The 26,373-nt window shown below is 40.9% G+C and overlaps 1 protein-coding gene across 7 annotated transcripts in view; it reads left to right on the top strand.

Annotated features, from left to right (window-relative positions):
• Positions 1–646: 646 nt before the first annotated feature.
• slc38a4 (solute carrier family 38 member 4) overlaps positions 647–26,373 on the top strand; it is a 31,631-nt gene continuing 5,904 nt past the window's right edge. Inside the window, exons 1-15 of one of the 7 annotated variants that reach the window (XM_086270405.1) lie at positions 647–798; positions 13,371–13,620; positions 14,243–14,317; positions 15,207–15,245; positions 16,269–16,359; positions 16,882–16,997; positions 18,442–18,515; positions 18,932–19,024; positions 19,171–19,252; positions 19,336–19,418; positions 19,863–19,921; positions 20,839–21,099; positions 21,930–22,009; positions 22,853–22,953; positions 23,109–23,233. In XM_086270405.1, coding sequence (XP_086126531.1) covers positions 13,505–13,620; positions 14,243–14,317; positions 15,207–15,245; positions 16,269–16,359; positions 16,882–16,997; positions 18,442–18,515; positions 18,932–19,024; positions 19,171–19,252; positions 19,336–19,418; positions 19,863–19,921; positions 20,839–21,099; positions 21,930–22,009; positions 22,853–22,953; positions 23,109–23,233 — 1,395 coding nt within the window. In that variant the 5' untranslated portion in view covers positions 647–798; positions 13,371–13,504. Of the gene's footprint in view, positions 799–913; positions 947–3,257; positions 3,278–10,287; positions 10,443–13,370; positions 13,621–14,242; positions 14,318–15,206; positions 15,246–16,268; positions 16,360–16,881; positions 16,998–18,441; positions 18,516–18,931; positions 19,025–19,170; positions 19,253–19,335; positions 19,419–19,862; positions 19,922–20,838; positions 21,100–21,929; positions 22,010–22,852; positions 22,954–23,108; positions 23,234–26,373 lie in introns of those variants that run through there. The other 6 variants (XM_086270406.1, XM_086270407.1, XM_086270404.1 and 3 more) reach the window with 6 other exon arrangements.

Genomic DNA, 26,373 nt, shown 5'->3' with positions numbered 1-26,373 from the left:
TTACACGGGAGAGTCGCACCATGAACGTGTAACTGATAGATCTGCAGCAACTCTGTAATGCTGTCACACCAAAATCTGCCAGCAATATTTCCAACACCTTGCTGAATCCATCCCACAAAGGCTTAGATTTCTATGCCTGCTGTTAAAACTCACGACACTAAGATTTAATGTGTATTTGTGTAATATTTATTCCTTTTGGGGGGAAAGTAGTTAATGCAAGGCAGTAAAATAATACAATGGATAATAAATGCATGGCAAATAAAGGCGACAGTAAACTGCAGCTTCCTCAAACTTGGCCACCACCACAGGAACGCCCAAATGATAAGTCCGTTCCAGGTCCTGCTCGCTTTAAAAGCAGTGAATTGCACTGAACTGGCAGCGTGAAGCTGTTTTTCTCCAACAATGTGGTCAGCCAGAATGTAAACAACGACTCCCTGTCATTAAACCTGTATTTATCCTAAACACTACCCAAACATAAAATTGGACACTCATTATAAATGGCTAAGACTACAACGCCTGTTTCAGGTGGAAAAACTGGTAAAAGACTGACTGAGCGACTCCACTCAGACCGTCACTTTCTGAGCTCTGGGCTGTTTAAGTGTATCCTCAAATCAAATGAGGTAATTGGGAGAAGAAGGAGCCCCCAGCAGCGGTGGGTGTAACACGACGCTTAAAGAGTTGCTATCATCACATGGCAGATGGAAATTTCCATTCAGTGTCCTTGCTTGTTAAATGGGAAGGGTCTGAAGCGCTCGTTTCCAGTAGTCCGCTTCCTCCTGCGCCGCTCTTACACAGTAGGTAAGACCCCGACATTTCCATTAACATCTGCTCTTTACTTTAAGTTTTTTTTTTTCCATCCTTCTTGTGATTAGCTGCCTAATCATTACCCTCCCTTTCTGATACTCTGGAAGCGGGCAGTTTGACTCGGAGGGCTTCCCCCCGCCTGGTAAGCAGTGTGGTGAGGTTTAATGACTAAAATTAGAACATGTAAGTCAAATCATAAATAATAATAATGACAGAGAGCTCACTTGTGCGCGGGTTTATTTGGGTTTGCATGCATGCTTATTCGTTTGTTTGTTTTTTGTTTGTTTTTATCGGGTTTCTTTCTACAGTAAAGCGTGTCTTTAGATAAGGAGCGTCTGTGTGCGGAGGCTTCCTGCAGGGTGGTGCCTGAAGTCAATAAACAGCGCCAAACGTGTCTTTATTTATAAGAGAAAATTGCGCTTTTTTCTTTCTTTCTTTTTTTTTTTGGTGTGAGCATTTATTGTCTTAACAAAAGGGTTTCTCGAGCCACCAGTTGATCGCATGCAGCAAACGTGGATTTTGCGTGGAGCTTGTGTGTGTTTTGCATGCTTTTCCGCGTTCACTGAAACCGCAGGAAAAAAGCTACACAAAGGCGGCTAATAACGTTTCCAATTTTCATCTCGCTTTTTATTTAACATTTCCCTGCTTTTTTTCCACTTTCCATAGTTTCTGTGACTCATAAAGTCTCTCTGTATATAATACAATTCCAGTAATGATTTTTGAAGCGGTGAGCAGCTGGAGAAGATGCTTAAAGAAAGAAAGGATCGTGGTTTATGTAACAGCGGAGCGAGGCACGCGGAGCGTGGCTTGAGGAAGCCCTCTGAGGACTAATAGATAGGTTACGACTGCAATCACAAGCTCATACTGTCCCCATGCTTTGATGGAGATGCTTATATGGTTAATCTCAGTTTATTTTGACGAGATTTCATGTCCACGCTTTTTGTTTTTTTTTCTTTTTCTTTGTCTGTCATGGTGTGCCCCTCAGTTACCACCTGGAAGATCATTTTTTTTGACTGTGGGCATCATAATAGATTACAGATTGTAAAGAGTGAGGTTTTTATAATGGGATGCTTTTCACTTTCCACTTTACTCTCTTGAGCGTCTTTTGGTTTGAAATTGGAGAACACTGGTCTTAGTGGCAGACAGCCAGGTGACAGCACAGGACTGAAAACAAAGACTTAGATTGAGCCTGGAGAATCTGCAGGCTTGGGCGTATTCAAGTGGTGACTTAAGGTTCTGTCACTGCCATTCTGGAAGCTAAAAATACCCAGTTGCTACTCAGTGACCGTACACTTTCAAACCAAGGCCTAGATTTTTCTTTTCAACCTACTTGCATAATAGAGGTCTGAGTATGACTCCACCTACATGGATATTTAAGTTTCTAGATGTGGGCGTGTTTTCTTTGAGGAATGTGGTGGTGGCAGTGGTACACACTCGTGTCATAAAGACTGTGTGGAGACATAATGGCTATCAGTTATTGAAGAGAAGTTATTACCTTGCTGCAGCTTTAATAATTACTACAGAGTAAATGTGTAACCTAAGTTTATAAGAAATTTGAAATGACCCATTGCCTCAATGGCAGTGGGTCATTCCAGCTCTTGAGCAGAAGTGCACTTTAATGAAGTTTGACAACTTCCTAAACTGTAACTTTTTTTAAAGAGTATGGTCAGAGTCAAAGGATTGTAGAAGCATAACATAAGCGTGTTTCCAGCTTGGAAAAGGTTTTGTGGATCACGTACCAACTGAGCAGTTTCCAACTATTTCACCAGCTGCACGCTGGTTAAACTAACCTCCATGTTTAATATCCGTGCAGTGCCTTTCAGTCTTACACCAGCTGACTGTAAAGGTCTCTGTGAAAGCAGCCATTACAGTTATTTTAACTGCTTTTCCAAGATAAAGGTGGGAAGGAAATTCCTGCACATGTTAGAGCTTGGAGCTCGTGAAGCCTTACTCCTCACTGACCCCATGGATACCTGAATGACACATGTAGGTCAGATCCTGCTGCGCAGCTGGGAGCTGAAATATTGCCTGCACTGGCTGATCTAACTTGGAGTATGAGCAAATGATCCACAAGCCAGATGCCGTGTCAGTTTCAAAGGAATGGATATCATACAAAGATGCATTGAGCCAGTGCCACAAAGCACAGAAGCAACTGGCAGTTTTCCAGAATGCTGTCGGCACATTCAATGCGAATGTGAAAAGGTAAATACACTGTATAATGTGTGAACTGAATGATTGCATAATTCACAAACCTGGGCTGTTCACTGAGGTAACCACCTGCCTGTATGCAGTAATCCAGCTTTTTTCTAATGTAAAACTTAGCAGAACCTTGGAAGGAATTTACCCCTTTTCTTTTTCTCGCCAACAGGGTGGTCAGGGGTCAGCTGCAGGGGTTCAGTGTCCTCTAAGCACTGTGGGATGTTTGCCAACACAACTGCTTGAGCACTTTAAAAACTCCTGTGGAGGGAATAAGGTGTGATTCCTGATTAGGTTTTTTTGTTTTGTTTTTTTGTAGTTTTAGGGGGCATTCCTCAGTTGACTGATTGTGGTACACCTGGGGTAAATGTCAAGGAGAAAACCACAAAAGGAAAAGAAGGCAAAGAGAGGGAGTGATAGAAACTCGTAAACTATTTTTTTCAGCTAGCAAGCATATCAGGTGTCAGTCACATAGCCCTGGAGACCTGTCGACCCATGTATTTCCCGACCGTTTGACAAGTGATTGCTGGAGTTTGCTAGCTTTCACCAGGTGAAACAGGTCATAAAAAGAGTACTGCTTCAAAAACCTCCTTAATTGTTATCCATAGTTGCACACGTCTTTGCAACGCAATTTCATGGTAGTGACAGTGCAACCACTTGCTAAGCATTCGCAGAATACACAGCAGGACAGGTGACTGCCAGCTCTCAAGGCCTGTGTGAATGGGGCAAGTGATATCACATTGACTGCTCTCAACCACTCGCAACTTGTTGGGGAATGTACATTTTCCCCTCATGATCAGTGGTTTCCTTGCAGTTAACAACCTGGCTATAGGCCTGTGTGACTGGGGGCTTAGCTAGGCTATCTGTCTCCCCATGCTTACTCTGCCTTCATATTTGTCCTGCAGACTTGAGAGTTTTAGAATATTCTCATCTAAAACCTCTGAAGAAAGGACAATATACAGACTTCCCAAGATACTTCTGCCTTTCCTAAAAATGTAGCATTTATAATTTACCCAGAGTAACTCTGAGTTTACCTAATGTTAGCAAGTCCCTGCAAAGGTAAACACGAGTTTCATGTAGGCAACACTGTGCATGAGAGAGGTAATATATTTAAATATTTTCTTCTTTTATCTGTCTGCCAGGAATCAGAACTATGAGTCAGTGCCTTAGCAAGAGATTAGTGCAGAGCACTTGATATGATTGTAGCTCTAAATATCCCACATAGCACCTCTGAATAATCAGAGAACACCGGGTTGATGGTTACTAAAATATTCTCCATTTTTCTTCTACAATTCCTTCCTTAGACCCAGTTAATGTAATTAAAGTGACCTGAATTCATGCTTGTGTAGTGTAAAGACTCTTTTTCTGTTTCTCCTAATTCAATATTGTATGCTTCAATTACACTTTATAAAGCTACTAGGGACAAAGGTGTCAGCTTTACATAAGCAGCCAGAGTAGTTCTGTGTTAAAGTGAACTTAAAATGCAGACTGTTATGTGGAAAGTTCTTACTATGGCGTGATGAAGATATCCAGAGTTCAAAATGGTGCCAACTAGAGAAACATGAAAAGAAGCAGGTTATTTTGTAAATGTGTTCTCCTACTGAGAGAACAGTCTGTCTCCTCTGTGCATCAGGTAGTGACGTCTTTATACAGGTGACCTAACAAAAGTTACTGGCTCCAAGCTCTCAAATTACACCCACGGGTTATTTTTCATGGTGGAAAAGACCACAGATGGAACTGGTTTTAGTCTTTTAGCTTATTTTTAATCAAACTGAAACCGAAGACACCGAGAACTGAGCCTTTGACGTAACAGGAAACAAAAACCCTTCTCTGGCCCATTAGCCCCTTCTGAAGTCATCATCCACACCTCCAGCTAGAGTCAAGGGTGAAACCTTGAGCTTGTGAAGAATTACACATTGTTACAAAACAAAATGCTGTCGTCACTATTAGCAGACATGAGCTGGCAAATCAATATTAACTGATAAGATGGACAGAGAGAGAAAGTCTCCAGGGTTCACAAACAGGTTTGGACACACCAGGTTTATTCCAAAAGGTCAATATGGTGTTTACTTTAGGTCTAAGGTCAAAGTTTTTTGTCAATATGGGCTTTTTTTTTGGTTGTTTTTTGTGTGTTACTTGTTTGATATTCGTCATAGAAATCTCCATCTTTATGTAACAGTTTCTTTTGAATAAATGAAACGATTCATTCCTTCACTTCCGACACTGCTGTCGCCTAACAGTGGACGCAAACTGGTATCTTAAATGTCACAGGCAATAAGGGCCGTTCCATATTATGTTAGAAATAGGTCACACCATGTGCGGTTTGGCTACGTCAAAAAGTGTTTGCAGTTGTTTTCAGTGGCCACATACGTCACAGTGATCGCATGAAATGACAGAGGTGCGTTCAAACCCCGTCTTCTTCTTTACCTTCACACATCTAGCCCGTCGCTGTGAAACGATAACGGGAAATGAACAGAAAATGTTGGAAAACAGTTGAGAGGAATTATCTAACCAGCTAACCTAGCACTTTGGATGTAGTATAAAGTTGCCCTTATTCAGGAGAGTCGTTGTATGTGATTATTTGTTCCAGACTAGAGGGAATACCTCAGGACTGAGGTTGAAAAAATAGTTACCAGCCACCACACCTTTTCTGGGAACACTCAGTCCTCTGTGCTTACTTTACCCTACAGAAGCAGAACATTAAAAATCAAACTTCTCTATGGAACATCAAAATCAAGAAATAGATTCCTAACCCTTCCATATGGTAGCAGTTTCAAACTAGATATGAATAGCATGAACGCAGCCTTCCAGGATAGTCTGTTCATATGCTCTCAACATGTGAAAACGTGATATTCGATTCCAGCGCAACAGCAAGGGAAATTTACAGAAGGGAGGAGGGAGTTGTCGTCCACATGTCACACATGATGATTCGTCCCAAATGCAAACAATGACAAACTGGATGATCTGAAGGAGCATGCCTCTGTCACACTCTCTCATATGTGGTTATAGTTCTTGCTGCAGGGACACAAGTGAATGTTAAGCCATCCACAGATGACACGCCTCACCAGTAGCTATGGTTAGGCTGTCATAATTCTTTGCAGATTCAGAACGCTTTGATTTCTGTCACTGTTCTTAGGCAGCAGAGGCAGATGGACTTCACTGGTTTAATGGACAGTTTGGTATTTTTTGCGCTCATGAAAAAGAACTTTTAGCTCCGTGAGCTTCAGCTGTTATCAGTACATATTCAGACTGTTTACAAAACGAGTTGCAATCATAGCAAGATCTCTCGTTGGGGATTCCAGTCTTGGCTGTATGGCTCTTCACAGATAAGACTTTAGAGATAACACTTTATTGTTCATCCATCTATCATAGGGTTTCATGTTTTGGCAATTGTGAAATGACTGGAAAGTGTAAGCAAACCTAAGGTTAGCAAAACTGTTTTGTGCTTTAAAAGTTTCACGAGTTTTAGAAAGCAGGGATTGTCCGAGGTAGTAACACTGTTCTTCTAGGTCTTGGTGATATTTCTGGTTGGAATGTGGCGTTTGTTCATCGGGTGTCATCGTGTTACTTAGCAACCTCCGACCAATAGGTTAAAATGGCTAGTTTCTAGCATTTATGAATAGTAACACCTTATAAAAGTGTCATATGATACTGATTTTATAACAGTAACATCTAATTTAACAAATATTGAGTATACTCATTTTTGACATCTCCAAAGTGTGCCATATTAGTCCAGTGTTAGTATTAGTATTACATTTTTTCACAGGGTAACTTAGTAAGTCAAGTTAACTGTACTTAGGAACCATATCAAAAGGTTGTCAGATAACTGTATGCATGTATTTTAGGCTACGTGATCTAATCCAGCTTTCAAAGTCACCTTTGTTTCAGCATTTTATGCATTTTTGTCTGGTGCATGTTGCTTATGTGCAGGTAAACCATAATTAAACGATAACTTAATGAAAATTAAGGTATGAAAATCTCCTTTCCTACATGGATGTTTATTTGATTGAGCAAAATCTTGCATTCTAATTTTTTATTATGCACTCAATGGAGGTGGTCAGTGTCTGACTGAGTGTAGTAGTTGAGCATTGATGCATGCATGCAGGTAAATAGAGTTTGCTGCATGTAAACATACAATGAGGCCCATATTTATGTCGATTTCTATAAACTATGTCTACCACCCTGTGGCCCTGTGACAGACTGGCGATCTGTCCAGGGTGTACCCTGCCTCACGCCTCTCTATGACACCATACAGTTTGTTATTTAATCTGTTACCCAGAATATTGCTTTACCTTCACCTAGTGGCAGGGTACCCAATTGCTTCTTAACAGGAAGTTTTGTGGCCGGTTGTAGCACAATTTTTAAAGCAAAGTGCATCATAAGAAGAACAGTTTGATTCTTAGTGACTCATTCTGTTGACCTGCAAACAACTAGCGGCCATTTCTGCTGACTGATAACTTTTTGTTCATTTTAATTGTTTAAAGCCCAAGAGAGGCTGGCAGGCTACTGGTGTCAGGTATGAACCAGCTGGTTCAACTTCTCCTTAACAGCTACCGTTGTACATCCAAACTGCCTCATTAAATTGAATTTGTGGTTTCAGGTGGAGGAATGTGGTTGCAATTTGCAGCTACTGTGACGTGTGTGACTTCTTTTTGACGTAATCACGCCAGAACAACTTTGCACTAACTTTTAGAATGTTTACAAAAAAATGTTGAAAGTAACTTTAGTCATTTGAATTAAGCTTATATTTTTAATGTATGTGTTATTGAATATTTTTGAGATTATCTTGAAGGGATCTCCACAAATATAATTGCTAAGTATCATATGATGTACATAGCACTTACTTAGAAACACGTGCTGACAGAGGACAACTAATGATTTACTTGCAAGTTGTTTGGTATTTGCACCCAGTCACATCGAGTTGAGAGGTTTGGGCTTCACTAACAATAAAGATATACAGAGAAGTTAAAGTTGATGGTGCCAACGATGTTTTGGTCAAAATGGGAGGTTAATAAACCCTCGATCCATGATGGAAACGTCCCTCGTGGCCTCTTGTCAGCCACCTGATTTCAACATACTTTGTTATTCTCCCGCTACAGACATGCAGTTAAAGCGGGAGAGTAACAACGTGTACTCTCTAATCTGGAAGAACCACATGATTACCTCAGCTCTTATTTAGGCAATCGCTTTAGCAAACTTTAAGAATAGCCAGAGTGTGGTGGCAAACACCAGCAGTAGGTGGGCTCTGCCAGTTAAATGACAAAGTGTTCCCAAAACATTGACTGGGGACATGCTAATGGCTCAAAATGTGGGTAGAGATATCAGCGTGAGCAATGATCAACCTTTACTGAACCCAGTGAGAAGAGAACTGAGAACATGAACTCTTACACCCTGTTCTGTACAAACCTATCAGTAAATAAGTGAAGTTTCAATTCCAGGATTGAAACTTATTATTATTACTCAAAAAAACACCTAAAAGAAAGAAGAATCGGAAGATTCAAAAAAGGATAAATATCTGTATTTGTAGATGCTTGTAGCAACTTTGCAATATTTTCAGCCACATATTTCTTACTAAAAACCTTCATTTTAAATGAGCAAAGTTGGTGGACTGGTCCTTTGGGTTTATGTTTTTTTAGTTGTAGGCTGGAACTGAGGCAGATACAGATCATTGAATGGATTGGCTGAAGCCAGCACGTGTCTTTGCCTCCAACGGATACTTCAAGTCTTTGTTTTGTTTGCAGTGCTAATCATGTGACCTCAAACTCTGACCTCAGACACTTTGGTTGGTAGTTGCTTTTCAGCTCGGCTCAGAAGTTTCTTTCCCAACCCCCGAATCTGTGTCTTCGGGGGTTGATGCTTAGTCACAGGTGATTAGCCGAGCATGTGTGTGAAGACACACCCCCCCCCCCCCCCCCCCCCACACACACACACACAGTTTAGCTTTCACAGAAATTGTCTCTCCTGTGCATTTTTCTGCTTCATCATTTTTCTTCTTTGTGTCAAACTTTTGGGATGAATTTGATTTTACTTGCATTTAAAGTGAAATTATTATTACTGCTTTCTTGCTCTGGTACATTTTGAAGTTTCTCACATGATCTCACACACACATTGCTCAAGATTTGTCAGGTTGTGCTCGCCTTGCTAACTACTAGACGAGTGGTAGTGAAACGTGAAAAAGTGCAACAGAGATGGTAAAAAGTTGAGACGATAAGAGATAAAGTTGTGCAGAGCTGCAGGTGACATATTTCAAAAGCAAACTGTCCCCGTTTCCCATTTTAGGTTATACTTTTCACAGTTTCACTACAAACTGGACAGCAGCTAGTCCTTATTTGCAGCCAAGTATGCGGACTAATAATGGCTCGTGTGGGCTCAAGTAAATTTTCTGATTTTATTTAAACATTAAAACACAGTAAAGTATCGTATAAACGAAGACTTTGTAGCAGTTCAGCATTTGGAGTCTATATTTAAAACATATCTTTTCATGTTCAGCATTTACAAGCTCAGTGCCCGATGTTCTGAGGAAGAAAATAGTGTCTTTTTACCTTAAGTGATCTGTACATGTGTGTGTTTTCTTCTATTTGAACTGCATTACAAAGTAAAAAAAAACCCATCTCTGACACAAACATGACCTTGGGCACGCCGACATCCAGACAGTGAGCCATCTGATTGGTCAGCCTGTGGCACGGCCTACTACTGAAAACACTGACAGTCGCCTACAGTATGTCTGTGTCTGGGCATCTGTGTGCCTGCTGCATGTGCAAGCAATTTTGTGTGTGTGTGTGTGTGTGTGTGTGTGTGTGTGTGTGTGTGTGTGTGTGTGTGTGTGTGTGTGTGTGTGTGTGTGTGTGTGTGTCAGAGACCAGTCCAGACAGCAGTTTTCTGTGACCTAAATCATACAGACCACCTGTGTTTGATCTGTATGATTTAGGTCCATTTATAAGTGGTCATGTGTCCTGTCATGTGGTCGTGTCTTGAAGCTGCTGAGGGTATTTAGGAGTTGGTGCACGCTGGTATCTTCAGTCCGATGCCGATGATCAAACTGGCCACGTTACAGTGTAGCTCTATCCGTCCTTCAGTGAGTGTATATAGTTTATTCTCCGTGTGCTCTCCTCGATTATATTTGTTGAGTCAGATGTGTATATACATGTATGCATACCAAGTGGGTGGTGTTGGTGGAGATTGGGAGTGAGCTATCAGGGTTATGACCCCGCTTATGACTGATCAAAAAAGGAGGAGTCTGAGCAAACTGCGCATCCTGATTGGCTGACAGAGGCCCTCCTTCCTCTCTTTTAAAAGCTTCCTGTCTTACCTGAGTCACAAAAGGGCCAGAGCACCTCACCCATCCACTCGTCTCTCTTCTGTCTGTTTTTCTTCAAATCTATTCATTCAAAAAGGGAGGACAAACAAGGAACCTTCCTAGAACCGCTTTAAGAAACCTTTCAGTAAGTGAGCTTGTTTGTTTAGGGAGATTTTTTTTCTTGAAAAAGTGAGCCATGCCATGCACAGCAGGTAGGACCTCTGTTGTGCAAATGTTGAGTGGGGGGTAAAACAGAAACACGTGTAATGTTTGCTTTCAAGGAATTTTCTGTGTAACACATAGCAGTTTAAAGCATTGACTTCACTCACTTAGCTATAAAGGGGTGTGTTTGCTCGTGCCAAGACTTGTAGACCGTGGCTGATGCAACAGCTTGTGTGTACACTGAAGGCGAATGGTTTCAGACTAAATAGGTAAAGGGCTCTCATTCTAAATTTACAAATTACTGTATTTTTTTAAGCCTGGCTTCTTTTCCTTTTTTGCCAAACACTTTAGATAAGACCAATATCTTATCTTAACATGACTGCATACAGTCTATATCACTATAGCAGACATTCTATATATGAGAAGAAACTTAAAATGACTGCTGCTGTGTGATTTGCCTTGAAACATGTTGAAAGAACCAAGTCAAAATCTTTAAATGCATATTGTATGAACTGTGTGTTGTCTCTGGAGTCTTTAAAAATGTTTTGGCCTCAGGAGTGAGATAGATGGGTCGGTTTGGAAAAGAAATGAACAAATTCCAGCAACCTATAAAGATTAATTTTACCGATGGTGGGAAGTACTTAATGTGGGTTTCTATAAGTAATGGTTGTATCAACACATCATTTTAACCCAGCTTGACAGGTTAATCCTCTTGGCTGCAGAGAGCGAACCCCAGTCTCCATTTCCCTCTAACAGCACGGCAGACAAGGACTTTGAGAGATTAGGTGTAGCGGCGTGTGTGATGTGGCTTTTAACGATGACACAGCCACCTAATCTCTGTTGGCTCAAAACTATTATGGCTTTACTTCACAGAAAGTACAACAACCTGTCAGTAACAATAAGTTTTTGTGAAAGAAGGTCTCAACTGCATCGGCCAGGACATTGAACACCCCTGGTAGTGTATCTAAAAGAGCTCAAGTTTTGACTGCAAACGCTTGTTTACACTTTGAAGTGGCTCAACCGCTTCCCTCTTTAAAAGCTGTTGCTTAAGTTGCAGGTCTTTGTATTTCTATCAGCTGTCCTTAAGACTGACCACTTGCGGATGGATGGTAGCTCAACTATGTTTTTACTGCTCCACTTGATCATCACCAGGTGGTTGTGGGAAGGTTTTTGTTCATCGTTGATGTTACAGTTGTTGTCGTATTGTGGCATTATCAGAAATTTGCATGAAAAACCCAATGATTGGTTTAAAACATAAGACCTTTTTAAACAGAGAGAAACACTGTTTGATTCAGTGCAAAGAAGCAAAGCTATCATTATGCATAAAGGTAATCAAGGTAGAATAAAGACCTGTCCATATCTAGTTAGTCATTACAGGAAGTGTTTGTGAACTAAAAATCACGAATGTGGGATACTGTTTGTCCGTGATTTAAACAGCCCAGTGCTGCTCCCAACAAAGGGAAAACCAATTCTGCAGGGGAGACCTACCTCGGCACTTGTGCAGGTGAAGCCAAAGGGAAGATATGCTTCACCATATTTTCTAGTCTTTGGCTTAGAATGAAGTTGGTTTGGAAACACATTCAGCGATGCTTCATCTCCTGCTTTGCGTTTCTGTAGGCGCCCGTGCTAGCAGTGTCCAAGCGTTTTGTTTTTTTCCCCCCTTTTCATCCCGTGCCCCCCCTGCCATGGCTCTGCGCCCCCCCTAGGGGGCGGGCCCCATACTTTGGGAAGGTCTGCATTAGTGTATGTTAAGTTCATGGCAGAAGAAAGAGCTGTGTGAATAGGTAAATGTGGTTTGCCGAGCTGTTCCTTTAACTTTACATTAACATATTTGTTCTTCTCAATGCATTACACCACATCATTACTGCTGCGAGTGCCGTGAAACAAAAGAGGATGTCAGAAGTGTCCTTTCTCATGGGTTCATCGGTGTCACGGCTCTGGCTGGTCCTGTACACGTTGCATTAGTTTTTCATTAGTGAGTCGCCCTTAGGCTCTTTTCTTCCAACTCAGTCAAAGAGCTCTTTGTGTGAGGGGGGAAACAGCACTGTAAATCACGTTGCTGCTATTTTCGTTTATAATCACGTTGTCTTCTTTCAGTGTGTTGAGCTCCTTCTTACATAACTTAAACACTACAGAAATTGAAGGCGGTGCCCCTAAGTGGAGTGTCATTTCTTTTCTTTGATGTTAAGGGTTAAGTTGTGTAAACCAGCTCATGCATTATCAAGGGCGCAGCTGATGGTGGTCCGACGACCCCACGGACATGCTATATCCATGACCTAGTTTCACGTCACTGGAGCTGACTCGACTCCGCTCAGCAGTCATTATGTACGTCAGCACTTGGTTGTGATATCTTCCTAAAGAGACAAGAGATACAAATAACTTTAGTCATTAACACAACTAATTGAGCCTGTGTGAAATGTAAAAGGCAATAAAATTAACACAAAGTCACCCTTCCTGGTACAGGTGAAGCTGCGTAACAAGTGCCAAGGCACATATAATCTCTTAGGAAGCCCCTCAGTTCCAGGAAATGGTTTCCAGAGTAGAGGGCTCCATTTTTACCTTAAAGGATTTTTTTATTCTTGTGGGAGTGGTCTTCCCCCGGGGCTTTCTACAAGAAACCCTTTCTGCCATAAAGTACTTGGATAGTTAAAGGTTAAACATCATGGTTAACCATGTTTAAGTTGAAGTTTGCCTTCAGGGCTTTCTGCCAAAAAGGCTTTCTGTGTGCCTTCCTCATCATGGCCAAAAACCTGATAAGGGCAGATAATAAAACCACTGACAGCCCCTGTAATCAGTTATTCCAGTTCTTGGAACAGTTTAAGACCAGCAAAAAAAGGAAAGCAACATATAAACAGACAAAAAGCCAATTCTGTTACTGAAACTTTGTCTTGTTTTTCCTTTATTGTTTCAGGACTTTTCTCAACGGTAACAAGATATAGCTGAGGTGATTGACAAGGTTCTTGTATCCTGTGCCAGTGAAGTCTAAACCCTGAAAATCCTAGAAAGGTACATTTCTCTGCCTCTGGTCCTCCTCTCTGTACCACTATGCCGGGAATTGTGGAACGCATGGAACTGAGGAAAGTCTCCACAGTGGCTGACGACGACAGCCTTGATGAACAACTCACAGAGCCCACCGACTGTGAGAAGGCCACCATGAGCAGGTCAGTGACTGTGATGTCTTTCTTAATATCAGTAGACTAGAGAAGGCTGGATTTTTGTGGGCAAGCCTCTGGTTATGGCAATCTAATCACAAGCGGATCTTTGAACTCCTGCTTTACCATGATTGGGTATAAATTGGTGTGCATTGGTGCGTCAGAATAAATGACAGAAGTTGTAAATTGGTGTCAAATAATCAGCGTAGACAGCTTCTTCTCTGCTCGTTGCACAGAAAGGTGATTAAATCATAAATCGTAACACGGTAATGTTTTCAATGAATGACTCTCTGTGTTTGCATCACTTCAGGACACCTGCTTGGGATGTTTGATCTGTTTCTAAGAATAAATTGCATATGTTTTAGTCTGAAGCAGCACAGTGAATCTTTTTACACATAGCTTCCATATATAGTTGAGACGTGGACACACAAATGACCTCAGACAAGTGGCATAACCAGTTCAGCTTCTTTTCTGTTGCTTGTACTGGCACTTGCATATAGACATAAAGATTACATCTGTTAGCAGTTTGGTAAAAAAAAAGAAAAGCTAAACATAGCACAGAAAGTTGATATACATTTGAACTGAACCACTGTGTTTGTGTCCTAATGCATATCTTTTTCAATCCTATCAGTCAGTATAATGTGGATGATAATGACGATGGAGAAAGCAATGTGTTCCTGACAAATGGGATACCAAAGAGGCAGAAGTATGATAATAAATACTCTATATTACTAACACATGTCTATGGGAAGCTGGATTTTCAATCTCTCTGACAAATCTTTCACCAACAGCACCAAAGCCTTTGGTTTGCTGCACATTGACAGTGTAAACTTAAAGCTAACACTAATGAAATAAATAAAAGTCTTTGTCTGGTGAAGGTTGGTGTGTTTGAGGACAACCGCTTGACAAAAGCTATAGACTCTACTTTATTTTCTTTTGCTTGCACTTAAGACTTGCAGTTAAACATAAACACTACAACAGCTATTGGCAGCTGGTTACAAAAAAGATGTGCCACAGTTGACGTATATTTGAACTGAACCATTAGCTACATTTGCATGTCCCAACGTATAACTTTCAATTCAATTCAATTTTATAGAAGACCCTACAATAATACATACAAACATTCTGTTGCTTTCTCTATTCTGCCAGTGAATATAACATGGATGATATGTTCCTTCCAAATGAGATACGAAGGAGGAAAAAGTATGATAATAAATAGTTTTTCCTTCTACTGGTGAATCTTTCACCACCAGCAGTACCAGGCTTTGGTTTGCTTGCACATAGCATCCACTAAGACTAGCAGACTTGGCAAACACTAATGAGTCATAGAATAAATATAAACATATTTTATTACTCATTTTAGGTTGGTTTATACAGATTATTACAGATTCTTGTCCATTCTTTTCTTTCTGGGCATAGGTTGGTGTCCAACTTCTTTTCTGTTGCTTCCACTGACACTTGCATTTTAACATAAAGACTACAGCTGATGGCAAGTGGTTAAAAGCAAATTGTGGGGCAGAAAGTTGATTCATATGTGACATTAACCATTAGCTGTGTTTGTATGTGCTAATATATATCTTTCTCAATCCTCACAGTCAATTTATGGATGATAATGAAGACGGAGAAGGACAAAGGTGATAATAAGAACTTTATAAAACTAGCACAGGACTATGTGTCTGACAAATCTTTTACAGAAGGTTCAGATTCATGACAAATAACCAACATAGATAGTCCAGTACCTTTTCTGCTCCCTGCACTTGTGCTTGCACTTGCGAAGTTACTCCTCATTTGGCATGTCTATCTTTTGGCTTTAAAGCGGCAGATTAATTGCATGTAAATAATGTGTTTATCAGGGTGAGGCACGCTGGTGGTTATTGAATTGGGAAGGTGTTTCAGTCCAGCTAGCTACTTTCTGCTGCTCCCTTGCCACAGCGGGTAGCTAGTTTTTTAAAAAAAAACTGAGTTGTTAGAGTTGATGCGTTTTTAAGAACAAATGAAGAAAGGCATAGGTGTAAAGAGGTGCAGTTACAATTTTTACGTTTACATTTAAAACCCTGACACACACAAATGTCGTCAGATAACCAGCATAACCAGTCCAGCTTCTTTTCTGTTGCTTGCATTTACACTCGCACTTAAACGTAAAGACTACGGCTACAGATTTAGGTAGTTAACAGTAAATTGTAGCACATAAAGTTGATACAGAGACTGCATGTGCTAATGTATATCTTTTTCACAGTCAGTTTATGGATGACCATAGTCCTGGATGGAGGACTATGTGTTGGTAGATTGTTTTTCTTGTGTCTAACAAATCTTTTATAAGTGGCACCAATGTCTTTTTGTTTCCTGCACATTGTCAAGTCAAGGTACACTGAATGCTAACACTAATAATTTGCAAAAGAAAATCTACATATTTCATCACTCATTTGAACTTGGTTCTACTTCAGAGGAAGTCTCTGGGTTGAGAGCAGTGTAGATCGGTATAACCATATAAACAGTTGAGCATCTTATTGCTTGCACTCACGCTTGCACTTACGCACAAAGACTGCATTTGATGACAGGCGGTTACATCATAAAATATAGCACTGAAAATTGATACACATTTGAAGTGAACCTCTCACTGTGTTTGTCCTAACGTGTATCTTTCTCAATGTTGACAGCCAATTTAATGGGGATGATAATGACGATGGAGAGAGCCACAGGTTTCTGTCAAACGGTATACCAAAGAAGAAGACATATGAAGAAGAATATGTAAGGATTTAGTCACATCAACTATGTATCTCCTTTTGACTCCCAATATAATCTGTTATATTATTTTTATATTTGGTTTTACTCACCATATAATGCATATGCACATGTCAACAATTCATCATCCTGTCTTCATAATTCAAGTAAATGAAAAGTATTAATTATACACACAGACGCACTTACTGTTCTACATCAATTTTTCATGTGTTCAGTTCACTGCTCATTATTTTAAATTAGACCACATGGCAGACCACAGTCTCTAAGTTGTTAGCAGTTATGAGATGCTGTAGGAGAGTGAGGTCAAAACCATAAGAATAGTGCAGAAGAACTGCAGCTTGTCTCCTAAAGCTTCTATCTGTCTGTAGGTGGCTTACTATGCCAAATGTTTAGCTCTTTCTTTTTCTAAAACAGGGCGCATATGATGCTAACATTAATGATTCATGTAGTAAATATCAATAGTTCATCACTCAACTGAAGGTAGTTTTACCTTAAAAAGCTCTTGTCTTTTCTTTTGACTTTGGGCAGCATCCTGGCCACGCCTCATTCGGCATGTCCGTCTTCAACTTGAGCAACGCCATTATGGGCAGCGGCATCCTGGGCCTGTCCTTTGCCATGGCAAACACTGGCATCATTCTCTTTACGTAAGTATGTTTGGACTAGCGGATATATAGTGCATTGTGTTACATGTTTGATAGAGATTAGGTGTTAATTTGGTTATAAATGCCAAAAACAATGATTGCTCCACAGGATATACTTTGAAAGATTATTCAATTTCAGTTCAACTTACTTATCAAATTACAAAATGACAACAACAATAACCTCAATGCACTTTATATTGTAAGGTAAAGACCCTAAAATAAAGCAGAGAAACCCCCAACAATCAGACCACCTCCTATGTGCAAGACCCTGGCAACAGTGGAAAGTAAAAACTCCCTTTTAACAGAAAGAAACCTTCGGCAGAACCAGTCTCAGAGAGGGGCAACCATGTGCCACGACCAGTTTAGATCGAGGGGAGGGAGACAGCACAAAATACATGGATTAATAATAACTAATGCAATTATAAGCTGAAGCTTGTTAGAGCTCCCTGTCAGTGTCACCCCTCCTTACAGTCCTGAAAAGAGACCTAAAATAAACACCGGTTAGCATTGCATTGTTCTCCACAGATTAATTCATGTCTTCTTAGAATTTATTGTGTGGAGTTTAAGATGACAGAATTATGGGTTGGGCAGGAAAGACAAAGATTTTCTGCTGCGTCACTAGGTGGAGTGTTTAGTGTGTGTACTAACTAACTTATACCAAATGATGGCAGAAAGTTCTTTTCACTTTTTGTTAGAAAAGGTGACAATCGCGTGTTACCACAACAACCATGACAATTCAGCATTTTGGAATCTTTTGTATGGTATAATAGTGTGATAATTATGGTACAGCTAAGGCTGAAGGGAATGTCACTAATTTGTTTGGAAATCAGAGTGTCTGATTATTAATTGTTGCACTGACAAAGTAAAAATGATTTTTATGACTCTTTTAGATATAGACTGTGGTCACGTACCACTCGGATTAGGGGGCACCTGTTCCCCACGGGGACATCTGAGCTTCAGTGGTCAGTTCCCTCACCAATCTGGTCCCATGCATATGCATTATTGGACTGTGGATGACTTCCATTATCCAACACCCCCTAAATGCCCCCGGTGTACCCACCGCAACTCCCTCTGTCATCCACTGTCCACGCACATGGCTGCAGTCCAGAGCCTAAAAATGAGAACTAGCTGGGGGTGTGAAATAACTACAGGAAGCTGTACAACTTTGTCCCTCTTCCGTCATAATCTCACTGCTGACACACAGTATGGTATTTGAAGAATGCAGCAATGGATGTATTTGTAGCATTTACGTGACACAGACATTAGTCATGCTACAACCATGCCAAAGTCATTTTGAAAGGACAGAATTCCCCCCCACCGAACACAAACATGAGCCAGAGCAGCTTCAAATGTCATTACGTTTTTTTTAACAGCAAGGGGTAGATACTCAGTTACACAGTACCAGTTTTTCATACTTCTACACCTCTCTCTCTCTCTCTCTGCGCAGAGTCCTCCTCATCGCTATAGCCATTCTCTCCTTATACTCTGTACACCTGCTCCTTGTGACTGCTAAGGAAGGAGGTTGGTATTTGCTCTTCAGACCTTTAAACATTTTTAAATGTTACGACGTTAAATGTTATGACTGCTGATTAAGGGATTACAAGTGTATGTTTCCACAGATGATAACATTTTATATACAGTATTTAATTGGGAGGTTACTGTAGGTCACAGGGAGGAGTATGACGCATGAGAAAATGCTCGGACAAGTGATTGTAACAGCACAAAAAAGTAATTGCTGTTATGCCAACTTTCGTTGGAAATCTCCACACCCTTACCTAAAGGCATTTGAAGAAATGAGAATGAAGTAGTTATTGCAAAGATAACTTTTTTTTTTTACAAAGAAGGGGCTAAGTAAGAATTGCAAAAGAGACTGTGTAACATACACCTGATTGTCTAGTTAAGGCTGGTATCCTTAGTCACTCTCTCTGTTCTGGCAGGATCCCTCATCTATGAGAAGCTTGGAGAGAGGGCATTTGGCTGGCCCGGAAAAATGGCTGCATTTGGATCAATAATCATGCAGAACATTGGAGGTAGGCCCTAAATCAGTGTATTTCAATGAAACATATGTGTTTTTAATTGCATTACTGGAGCTACAATAATATCTGTAATGTGCACCTCTAAAGAAGTATTTGTAGTTTGCATGAAACCTGAAGTTGCCCTTGTTGTCCTCTTGCAGCGATGTCCAGCTACCTCTTTATAGTGAAGTATGAGTTGCCAGAAGTGATCCGCGCATTCCTGCACTTAGAAGAAAACTCTGGGTGAGAATGGGCTCCTCTAAAGATGAAGCAAACTAATGTTCGTGTGCCATCTCTTGTGGTCTAACCTTGTGTTGTGTTTGCAGTGAATGGTACCTAAATGGAAATTACCTGGTGCTGTTTGTGTCCGTCGGAATCATTCTGCCTTTATCCCTCCTCAAAAATCTGGGTAGGAACACAAGTGAAAACCGTCATATTTTCTCCTTCACATGTTTTGTAAACTTTATCCACTTGCTCCCACCACAGACTGACTTCCAGTTTCACTAAAGTTTCTAAAGTTCGCTTCCTGCTATGTCTCGCCAAATTCCTCAGTGCCTCCATGTTCTTGCAGCTGTCTGTAAAACATACAGACAGCTGTATAAAGCAGCAGACGGGATAAATTCTTTATGTTAGAACTGAATTTGTTGATGATGATGATGGTGGGGTTTTTTGCATCTGTCACTATTTAAATTTGTTTCTGCTCAGATCACACTTGGTTGGTGCGTTTCTTTAATAGGGCTGACAAGCAAGAGTGACACATATAATAGAAAAGGCATCAAAATGCATTAAAAACAGCTATCTAGGTTCAGAGTAAGAAAGGAACTCACCTTTTGTTTTCTCGTTTCTTTTTTAGGCTACCTGGGCTACACCAGTGGTTTTTCCCTCTCTTGCATGGTTTTCTTCCTAGGTGTGGTAAGTTGAGTGTGAGCAATCGTAATATGTGCTAATAATAATGTGATTAAGAATTGTATGTCAAGAGATCAGTATGAACATAAACCATCTGTACGTAGGTGTTTGTCACTTGGGGTATGTTAGCATCTTTCAGCTAATAGTTTCTGTGTTACGGCCTGTTGCCAGTTACTCAGATTTCCGATTTGCCAGTGTCAGGACTACTAACGGAGGAAGTAGATTTTTCTTTCTTTTCATATTTACTTTCCCAGGTCAACACTCAACTTGTTGCCTAAAAGAACAAAAGTGGTAGGGAAAAGGGTCAAATAATTTTTTTGTTACCACGTTTTAATAAATTTTAGTTGCAACTTCTTATTCTTGAAGAAGGTGCAACTAAAACCTAAGATACAGCCTCACACCAAAACTAAGCAGTAAAACAACCGTCCTTAAATTATTTGTTTTAACCCTTCAGTATGGTTGACGCTATAATGGTATCTTTTGGCATTTTCTTGCTAGGTAGTATGACAAAATTACACTAAATGCAAATTACAAAGATGACATTTTTTAACAATATTAAACTCTTGATTCACTGTCACTCCTCACGTGCACCTTCTTTGGTAAAGGAGCCTGCTTCAGTGAACAGTCTTGATAAACCCAGCATGTGCTACCTCCGCAGCATCAAAAAACAGATAATTTTAGCTGCTAACTGGAGAACTCAGTCAATTATTTAGCAACTAAGTTGCCAGTTTATTTTTCTATGGAGTTGAAGGAAACTAGAAAAGAGCTAAAAGGAGTTTGAAATCACTAAGTTGCTGAGATGCTAATGTTGCTCCGTATCTTTTGGATGTCGTAATAAAAACTGTTAGCTAGTACGTTAGCATACAATATGTGACAATTCTACTTTGAAGAGCACAGTCAGACTTCATGTCAATCTTTTTCAGATAATATACAAAAAAACCCAGCTACCCTGCCCTCTGCCTTTCCTCCATGGCCACTCATCCAATCTCAGCATAAATGGCTCGGACATGCCAGGGCTCTACGCCTTGCAAAACAAGTCTATACAGATGGATTTCTCCCACGCTGACATTTCCCCAGCAATCATTGGCAGCCACGATACCCAGCACTCCACGGGAATACACTCTGAACCTCACTCAGACGTTGAGGAGATGTGCACGCCGAAATACTTTGTCTTCAACTCACAGGTTAGTTCGTTGTACTGGTGCAGAACCTTTGATTGCCTTCACAGTCCATTGCTTATTTGTTATTTTAAGAGGTTTTAGCTTCTGAAATGGAGAACTGTTGGGTTTGTCATTGTACATGTGCAAATATTCACCATTGATCAGTTCCCAATTAATTAGACACTCCAAGACTTTAGTAAAGTTGAAGATAATCTTGTTGCTGGGGTAAAGTCTTGAAAACATGTACACAATGTATCATGGGGCTGTAGGGGTGGAATAGACAAGACACCAGTATGCCAAGCCAAGACATGTTTGACATCTTTGGTGCTGTGTTTTCGGCCTTTGAGTGACAAATGTTTTGTTTAATCTGTGGGCAAATATAATCATAAATCAGGGTACACATTTTAAATGTGGCATTATACTTCATAAAAGCGAGTTAATCCAAATCCAAACTTTGTGTAATAACAGTTCTTACAAATAAAATTTCACGATGATACCTTTCACATAATTTAAGTAGAAAAATGAGACCGTTCAAAAGTAGCAGCTGGTAGAAGTAAAGGTCATTGTATTGTCTGCATGTCATGCTTTGATTGGAGACAAAGAAAGGAAACATACCAGTTTTTATGACCTGAGCAGACAGCAGTGCAGCACTGCTGTGTTCAACTGTCCAGTGCATCAGAAGTCTTAAATGCTGAGGAAAAGGTTTTTTAGTGCTCTCCCTCCTCTCTTTTCTCCTGAGGCTATATCAGCAGGCATTTCTGTTTTACAGCTACTTTACCCAGTAGAAGAATACTTCTCATATATATTACATCATGTTAATGGCTCGTTTCCGTACTTTTTTCATCCTTCCTTAGACTGCGTACACTGTTCCCATCCTGGCCTTTGCTTTCGTCTGCCATCCTGAGGTGCTGCCTATCTATAGCGAGCTTAAAGAGTAAGTATGTTACTTACATTTACATCATCACATCCTGAAAAACCATCAAACATCTTATACATACATTTAAATCATCATATGCTGACCCGTTGCAATGACGTCTTCCAAGAGAGAGGAAGCGAGGAAACAGTTAGTTCTCGATATTCTTGATGTGTTCAAAGCAAAAAAAAAAAGTTGATTAGTAATTCTGACATGGCAAAAATTGTGGTGTCTATGTGGGGTACTCCTAATGTGGATTAGTGGATGCCTCCTAGTAGTGGACCTCTGCCAGAGCTGGTATTGTTTACATTCATCTGGTTTCAGATACCTCCTCGTGCACTGCTGTCAGGGACTTTAACATGGATTTCTAATTAGCATTTTTCAGTAATACTGTCATTTGGGAAGTGCTAGTTGTGAGCTAGCTCCCAGCTACCGCCTCCACCTTATTCGAGGAAACACCAGGGCATTCTGAGGCCAGTCAAGAGATATAATCTCCCGAGGACACACTAGAGAGAAATAGGGGCCTCCTTCCAATAGGAAATGCCTGGAACTCCTCACATATGAGGTGTCCGGGAGGCGTACTCGTCACTTTCCCGAACAACCTCAACTGGCACCCAATCGCTAAGGGGGAGGCAAGTCCTTTGGAGAAAAGTCATTTCTGCCACTTGTGTCTACAATCTTGTTCTGTCGGTCACTACCCAATTTTAACAGACCACCTCCTGCAGAAGTGGCGGGATAATGGTGTTACTTCTGCAGGAAGTGGTTTGTTTTCGACACTTCATTTTGTGTTCACCCTTTTGTCCAATCCTTATATTTCGATCGTGAAGTCACTTCTCTAAAAGTCTGTGTGTTTGCCATCTACAGTCGGAGCCGGAAGAAAATGCAGAATGTCTCTAACCTGTCCATCCTGGCGATGCTCATCATGTACATGCTGTCGGCACTTTTTGGCTACCTCACCTTTTATGGTATAAGCAACAGTTTAACCAACAGAAAAAAACGATTGGTTTTTGTTTGTTTTGTTCTGCCATTCCGTTCTTTTGTCTTGCTAGAATTCCTATTTTTCCATTTCTTCAGTCTCAGTATTTCTCACGGACTGCTCTTTTATCCCTCTGCATCACAGACAACGTGGAGGCAGAGTTGCTGCACACTTTCACTAAAGTGTACAAGTTTGACACCATGCTGCTGCTGGTGCGTTTGGCTGTCCTCACTGCCGTCACTCTTACTGTCCCCATCGTGCTTTTCCCTGTAAGTACAACCTGCATAAACACACAGTCTGTCTCTGTCTTGTCTTCTGGAAGCCGAAAAAGTTGCCTTTATGGTAAAATATCATGCCTAGAGCTTATTTCTAACCTCTTTCATCACTCGCCTTCATCATTTGGAGCCTCGTTTAGGCAGCAGTTTAATTTGATTTACGTCAGAGCACACGAGCACAAACACCACGCCTGTAAATGTTGAACATTGCTGCCACTCTCTGTCAGTCTGCTTACAGACTGTGTTTTGTATTCACTGCAGTCATTCAGAATGTTTTGGGGTTTTTTTTTGTCATTTTCTGGACACAGCTGCTTTTTCCCGGCGTTGGTAAAAAAGAACACACTGTTCAGTTTGGAGCTCCATCTTGTGCCGTCACCTCAAAGCTCAAATGCACAGACGAAGGCTCTTTAAAAAAACAAAACTTTTTATCACATTAAGGCAAACAGGCATACACACTGTAAGATTTCAGCAGTGAGGCCCGACTCTTTTTTACACCCGTTTATGTTGCTCTTTCTCTCAGCATGAAGTCAAAAGTCTGCATGTGTGTGATTTCCAGTCACCACAACTTCACAAGCCACATTCATTCACACGTACGCTTCCCCTCTTACTTGCCTGTCCATACATGGTCAAGGACTAATTTTAGCTTGACCTTTATCTGACTTGAGGAGAACAAGAATGGCTGCTAGACAGAGGAAGTTTCCTGACCCGTTTTGGCTTCCAGGCACTCACGCACACACACACACACACACACACACATCTAAACTGGGTTTAATATAGAGAAGAGCAGCTGGGGCATGAATTCTTCTCGGAAATACCTGAAGTTACAGCAGACTGCCACCAGGGGGCAGGAGCATTCAATCAGAGGAAAGTGCTGATGGAGAATGATGCAGCAAGTGATGGCATGTTATGGAAACACACTGCGACACCGCACTCACACACACGCACACACATTTATACAGACACATTTCTGTACATCGGTGCTCTCTTACATACAGCCTACACATTTTGTTATATTTTAGACGCATGGATGGAGCTTATGCCCGCACAGTGCCACTTCCGCCTCAGTTCCTTTGTTGTGTTTTGTTATGTTAGAGGGGAATCCCTTCAGCCCCCTCAGTCTCTGCAGTGGAAGTTTACAGACTCGGAGTGGACAGTGGAAAAACCCCGACTCTAACTGCTGCCTTCCGGGCGATAGAGAGGTGGAGCCAGTGAGACGAGCTAGAGAAGAGAAACAGACACAAACCTCTGCCAGGACCGCACAGTCCTCCAATTGTGTAGTTTTGTTGATAAGAAATATGCATCTGTACCCACTCTGTCAATGAGGAAGACAGTGTAATGGACTTACTTTGTTAGCATTATTGTGTTATCGTATTGTATTATTGTAGGGTCTTCACCTTACAATATAAAGTGCCTGAGGCAACTATTGTTGAAATCTGGCACTATATAAAATACATTGCATTGAATTGAATTGAATATTGCGGCCATATGTGAAATTATGTTCAAATCATATCAAAAAACGTAATCCTGGGTATTTATGATCCATGTCTAGTCACTGTGTGAAACATATCCAGCTGAGTCCTTCAAGAGAAATAGAGAGAGTTTGACAGAGGACATAGAAAACTGATAGCAGCAGAGAAACACGAGACTGAAACGGGATGCTGTGATGAATTAGGAAAAAGGCAGCTATGCAGCCTTGGCTTGGAGTTAAAAAACTAATGTGCACGTGGCCGTTTTATCAGCGTTGAAGCTGTTACAAGGAGATTTCTTTTAGTTATCCTGCTTTGCAAACTGATTTTAGATTGAATATGCCTGCATGTAAAGACATGACACATAACATTAGTCAGTCTTGGGTGTACTTTTAACTGGTGACAGTGTGAATGAAGTGACTGGGAAAGTTGATTAACAGCGTTCTGATTAAAATACACAAAGTTGGGGAGGTTTTAATTAACTGACCATAACTATTCCTACAATCACCGTTGCCATAACACTGCCGGAAGACTGGCTAGATCTAGATCCGTGCACGGCGTCGGATCAAAAGAACTGCTCAGTCACAGCAACGCTTATGCCAAGTTTCCGTGTGGCATTTGAGAATCTTGTCTTGAATGCTCCTGACCTTCATTTTGTAGGAAAATGTGGCCAACCTTCAGCTAGAGACTAACTTTAGCTTTATCTGCAGCTGTCTTTGACTCCTGTAGAGGACTATAAGAGACGAGACAAGACTGTATGTGTGGGAGATAAATGTCCAGATAAACGTTCAAGCCTGAAAGTGTGTGTGTGTGTGTGTGTGTGTGTGTGTGTGTGTGTGTGTGTGTGTGTGTGTGTGTGTGTGTGTGTGTGTGTGTGTGTGTGTGTGTGTGTGCATGCAGAGGGCGGTGCAGTCACGTGAAGGATAGATGCTTACAGAGGCCACATCACATAAGGCTTTGCCAGGATTCAGGATATAATGAAAGGGTTTTATGTGGAGTCAGACGTGCTCCAGTTCTCAGGCTCCAGCAGGAGATGGAAACCACAAAAGACGGCTGTAAGAGAGCTGATTAACACTTACAGCCAGTAATAACTTACTATCATCAACATAAAAATGTTCCTTTTGTAGCTCTGGCTTAAATACATGTATGTAAAGTCTTGTATGCTACAGCTGGTTTCTCTTTACTTCCTCTGCTCCTGCTTTAGTAATGTACATGTGACTGTGAATATTTGCAGATAGCCACTCAAGCTAAATATATTTAATGTGTCATGAGTGGTCATTTCTGGTGATTAATCCAGGCGTGTGAATGTCTTACTTTTTAATAGGTGTGCTCCTCCTAAGTGTGCTTCTGTAAACAGTTGTGTTATTTCAGTCCAGATGTGCTGAAACGCTTCCAAAAGAGCCGAGGGCAAACAAGCCTGAGGGGTCTTCTATTGAATTTAGGTTAAAAGGATGACACTGGTGTCATGCTGGAGGGGACAAACACCACCCAGACAGAAATTACACAACCTCAACACCCGAATGTTGTTCTTGCTGAAGTACAAAGCGTGTTCTGTATGTAAACCTCTGGGAAGGCAGGGCAGTCTGTGCCTCACACAGTGCAGTTGTTGTCCATCAGGATCGGTGTCACCGCTAGAGAGCACGGTTCACAAATATTCTTCTTAGGTTT

Source organism: Aulonocara sp. 'chitande type north' Nkhata Bay, linkage group LG17 (assembly GCF_057382095.1).
Source record: "Aulonocara sp. 'chitande type north' Nkhata Bay isolate Kocher_YH1m ecotype deep benthic linkage group LG17, A_spYH_male_GT1.1, whole genome shotgun sequence".
Lineage (NCBI taxonomy): Eukaryota > Metazoa > Chordata > Actinopteri > Cichliformes > Cichlidae > Aulonocara > Aulonocara sp. 'chitande type north' Nkhata Bay.
This window is presented reverse-complemented; position numbering and strand designations above follow the sequence as displayed.